Source organism: Phalacrocorax aristotelis, chromosome 4, assembly GCF_949628215.1.
Source record: "Phalacrocorax aristotelis chromosome 4, bGulAri2.1, whole genome shotgun sequence".
NCBI classification, from domain to species: Eukaryota; Metazoa; Chordata; class Aves; order Suliformes; family Phalacrocoracidae; genus Phalacrocorax; species Phalacrocorax aristotelis.
The window spans coordinates 69,992,221-69,996,613 of record NC_134279.1 but is presented as its reverse complement, the minus strand read 5'-3'; the positions used below and the strand labels follow the sequence as shown (position 1 = coordinate 69,996,613).

Below are 4,393 nucleotides of genomic sequence, written 5' to 3'. Positions count from 1 at the left end.
AGCGGCGCCCTGAAGGGGGCTCGGGGGCGCAGCCGGCGCGGGGACGCGGCGGCGCCGGTGCTGGCGGGGCGGCCGGGGCTGCGCGGAATACGCGGAGCGGGGCGGCCCGGCCCGCCGCCCTTCTCCGCGGGGTCCTCGGCTGCCGGCAGCGGTTTGCATGGGGCAGCGACGGGTCTCCAGCGGAGCTGGCCGCTGAGGGCTGCTGAGCGCCCGGAGCCACGGGGATGGGCGGGAGACGGCGCCGAGGTGTCCCGCCTGTCGGTCCCGCGGGTCCCGCCGGCCGCGGCCCTGCACCCGTCCCCAAACAGCACCGTCGCCCCACTCCCCATCCCCACCACCCCGTACCCAACATCCCCCCTCCCCAGCACCCGACCCCGCGGCTCCGGCGCTGCCTCGCCCCGCTCTTAGGGCGTCTTTCCCCCTTCCTCCGCATCGCCACGACCGCGGCAACCCCTCTCTGCCCCAACATCCCCGGCGCCCCCCTCCCCCGACCAAGGCGGGCTCCCCAAGAGAGCTGCGGGGGAAAGCCCTGGCGCTCTCTCTAGGCTTGGCACCCAGGCGAGGGAAATAAGCCACCCCATCCCCAAAGCCTCCGGTCGCCATCGGGGAATACGGCCAGGCACTGCCCGGCAAAAGACCGCCGGCAGGGAGGGGAGCAGCTTTTCTGCTACCTTCCGCCAGGAAAGCCCGGCCGAGGCTGCACAGAGCCCAGGACTGTGCCAGACCCAGGGCCACCAGGGAGAGCGGCCGCGGCCACCCCCACCTTCGGGTAGGGGAAGCTGCTGCTGAGGGGTGGCAGGGGAAAAAAAACAGGACGAAACCTCGGACAGCCATGGGTTGCACAGCAACCTTAAAACTCAGCCGAGGCCTCACAGTCCGAGGCTGATGTCTCCTGAGGAGGAAGAAAGCCAGCTGGTACAGCAGGTCCCTCTCTCCTGTTCCCAACAATCAAATCTAGTCTCTTCTGTCACCTCCGGCAGAGCAAGGAGCAAACAAACCGCATCAAACAGTAGCTTAAAATTAATTTATTTAACAAATATAGCTATAATATAAATGATAATAAAATTTCAAATATACAGTATATTACATAGTACACAGAGCCCCTTCCAAAGGAGCTGGTGGAGAAACAAACACACATAACAGACGGTGCTGTTACACAGGGACCGGAAAGGCTGCTCTACACTTCTGCCTCCTGACCTTGCCTTGCAGAAAGTAAAAGAAACGTCCTGTCTTTCAGCCCCCTTTTTGCCATTTCTCTTCCACAGTTCCTTCCCCCACGCGGGGGGGGGGGGGGGGGGGGGCTCTCCCCAGGCTGCCAGCCAGACCGGGGAAGTGGGACAGGGCTGGCCCATCGCTGCCCTGTGCCAGGGAAGAGCTGGGGCAATGCCTCAGGTTTCTCCCAGCTGGAGAGCTGAGCAGCTCCCAGGACAGCTGAGGAGAGTGTAATGGGATCGGACCGGGGAGCCAGCATCACAGGGGAAAGCAGAGAGGTCGAGCAGAGCCAGACTGGAGAAGTCTCTGCCACGGGGCCCGTGGGGAAGTCCGCAGCAAGGAGCCAGAGGAGCAGAGAGGGAGCGCGTGCAGAGCCGGCAGGAGCAGACGGCCGGTAGGCTGGGCTCGGCTCTATGTGAGGTGGTACATGCTGTATCCCACATGCGCTGTGTACAGTCCCACAGGAGCCACGGGCAGCCCTGCCCGCTGGAAAGGGCTGGAGGCACCGTACAGAGAGGCGCCGGCCACGGCTGGGCCGCCCAGGGGGAAAGAGATGCCGAAAGCAGCAGGCGGGAGCATGGGCTTGGCTGCCATCTTCAGCTTCTCCAGCTCGGCCTCCTGGAGCCGCTTGGCCTTGGCACGGCGGTTCTGGAACCAGATCTTCACCTGAGTCTCGGTGAGGCTGAGCGAGCTGGAGAACTCGGCACGCTCGGCGATGGACAGGTACTGCTTCTGCCGAAACTTCCTCTCGAGGGCCAGCAGCTGCGCCGTGGTGAAGGGCGTCCGGGGCTTCCTGTTCGTCTTGTGCTTGCGCAGGGTGCAGGCTGGGGGGCTCAGCCGCCCTGCACCCAGGAGAGGCCGGAGGAGAGGGGGAAGGAGAGAGACACCTCGGTTAGCAGTGCCCGAACCCGCATGCCCCGCAGAGCCCCCACCCTACAGCACAAGGGGTGGGGAGAAAGAGGAAAATAAGGTCCCGCTCAAAGTGAAGTGGCCCGAAAACTCCAGGGCTGCCCGAGGCACGCTTCGAATTGATGTCCCCCGTTCCAGTAAAGAAAGCGGGTGCTTTACACAGGAATTAAGGCTTTTCAAGACTCCCGGACTGAAGTTACTCGCAGTGATTCGTAGCAATAACCTCTCCAACTCCACAGAAAAACTCAGCACAGGGCAAGAGTCCCAAGTCGGACACCCACACAACCTCCACCTCCTGCCTTCACGGCTCCTGACTCACACCAGGAGACATAAATGAAGCGAGTGACCCTCCAAAAAAAAAAAAAAAACCACAACCAACATACGTCCTGTCTTTTATGTTGGATTAAGGGGAAAAAAAAAAAACCAAAAAGCAAACAGAACAGGCTGGCTTCTCAGACTCACACCCTCTTCATTAGGCCCCTGGGAACCGGATTAAGCATGTAATTAATTACGAGCTCTGAATTCACACTCAGCCTCTATCCACCGCTCCTCACTGGTCTGCCCATCTCTTCGTCAACATTTCTAAGGGTCCTCAACCTCGATCTGCCCCGGGTTCACTTAGCAACAACGACTTTTACTTTGCAATTTAAATAAATTAAACTACTGCGATATCTACACAAGTCCTTTCGGGAACCCCGGCTTTCTCCAAGGGAGGGAGAGAAAGCAGCTCCCTCCGCAGCTCTGCTAAGAGCCACCCAGAGTACCGGCGAGCCGCAGCCCCAGCTCGTCCCTTCCCAGGGGAGCCCGGGCGGGGAGGGAGCAGGATCCGGCCGAGGCCCGGCCCGCCGCACCCCCGGCGGGGATTAACGGGCTTGTCTGATCTCGGCTCTCCCGCTGCTATTTTTATTATTTTGGATCTCTCCGTAGAAAAGCAGAAAGGCGTCAGTAATTGTGGCTTTTCGGAGATGCAACGCCCGAGAGAGCAGCCGGCGGGGCTGAAGCCCGCGCACCCCGAAGGCGCCTGGCCCGGGAGCCCGCCCTGCGCGGCTCCTGAAGTTATTGGAGCCGCTTTCAGACATAACACCGCTGAGACGGAGTCAGGCTTGGCGTGACCAGTTCGAGCCCCAATTTAAGCTAACGGGCAAGGCCGGGCTGCTTTCTCTTTCTCCCCCCTCCCCGGTTAGTACTTGGCACAAGACCTCGCCCTGGCGCGGCCGCTCTCCCGTGGCCCCGCAGCCACCCTCGGCGCTGCCCTGGCTTCGCGCACCCGTGAACCGGTTCAATGTTTCGAACAGGCCGAAGCGGCCCGGCAGAGAGCGCGAACCACGGGGAAAACCCGCCAGGAGGGGCCGGGCTGGGCTGCTGGAAGCGAGAGGAAAACCCCGGCCGCCCCTGCAGCGCTGCCCCCGCGGGAAGGGTGCAGGCGCCTCCAGCGGGGGGGGGGGCGGGGGGGGGGGGGAAGGAGAGGGAGGGAGCCCCCAGCCCGCCCGCTCCCGGACCCTACTTACTCTGGGGAGGCGGCGAGAACCGTGGGCTCTGCATCCAGGGGCTCCGCTCCTGCTTCTCGGGGCTTTCCGCCTTGACGAGGGCCTCTTCGGGCAGCTTGACCAGCCCCCCGACGGAGAAGTGGCCGCCAAGGGACAGCGGGGAGGCCGGCGCCTCTGCCGTCAGAGCTCCCAGGCGGGGGCTGAGGCTGGCGCGGGCGGCCGCCCCAACGCCCGGCGGGGGCCCGGCGCCCTCGGGGCCCTCCCTACCGCCGGGCTTCCTGTGGTCGGCCATAAGCGCCTCCACGCTGAATGGCAGGAGGGATGGGGAGACCTTGGGCTTGTCGCTCTCCTCCTCCCCGCCCATCGCCGCCGCGACGGGGAGGCCGCCGCCGCCGGGCTTGCTGAAGGCGGAGGCGGGCAGCTCGTCGCTGCGGACCCCGGTGGGAGCGGCGGTCATATCCACCGCCGGGGCCATGCAGAGGCGGGCGGCCGTCGCCAGCGCAGCACCGGGCGGGAGCGGCTCATGGGGCCAGGGCTGAGGGCGCGAGCAGCCGTCGGCGCGCTCCGTCCCGTGGCGGGCGGCGCCGCCTGATAAAGCGGCGCGAGGCAAGGCACCGCCCAACCGGCGGGCGGGGGGGCGGGGCAGCGGCGCCCCATTGGCTGCGGCGGCGGCGGCGGCCGCGGGAGCGGGCGGGGGCGGCCTGGGCCGGGCCTGGGCCGGGCTCGCCGTCGGGGCGCCCCGCTCCGCCCCGCTCCCCCCGGCCCCGCGCCGCGCCCCAGCCCAC

General features: G+C 65.4%; 1 protein-coding gene across 1 annotated transcript; it reads right to left on the bottom strand.

Moving 5' to 3' along the window:
* Positions 1–1,009: 1,009 nt before the first annotated feature.
* Positions 1,010–4,176, bottom strand: MSX1 (msh homeobox 1). The gene is made up of 2 exons (XM_075092462.1): positions 3,630–4,176; positions 1,010–2,054 (listed from the first exon to the last, which is right to left on the bottom strand). Exons 1-2 carry the CDS (start codon positions 4,081–4,083, stop codon positions 1,624–1,626), a joined length of 885 nt encoding a protein of 294 aa, XP_074948563.1. The 5' UTR covers positions 4,084–4,176; the 3' UTR covers positions 1,010–1,623.
* Between the last annotated feature and the right edge of the window lie 217 nt (positions 4,177–4,393).

Bases quoted from the DNA above. Each gene is read 5' to 3' on its own strand.
- MSX1 (XM_075092462.1), bottom strand. From the start codon at position 4,083: ATGGCCCCGGCGGTGGATATGACCGCCGCTCCCACCGGGGTCCGCAGC. The intron at 2,055-3,629 runs GTAAGTAGGGTC...TCCTGGGTGCAG, and splicing joins GTTCTCGCCGCCTCCCCAGA to GGCGGCTGAGCCCCCCAGCC.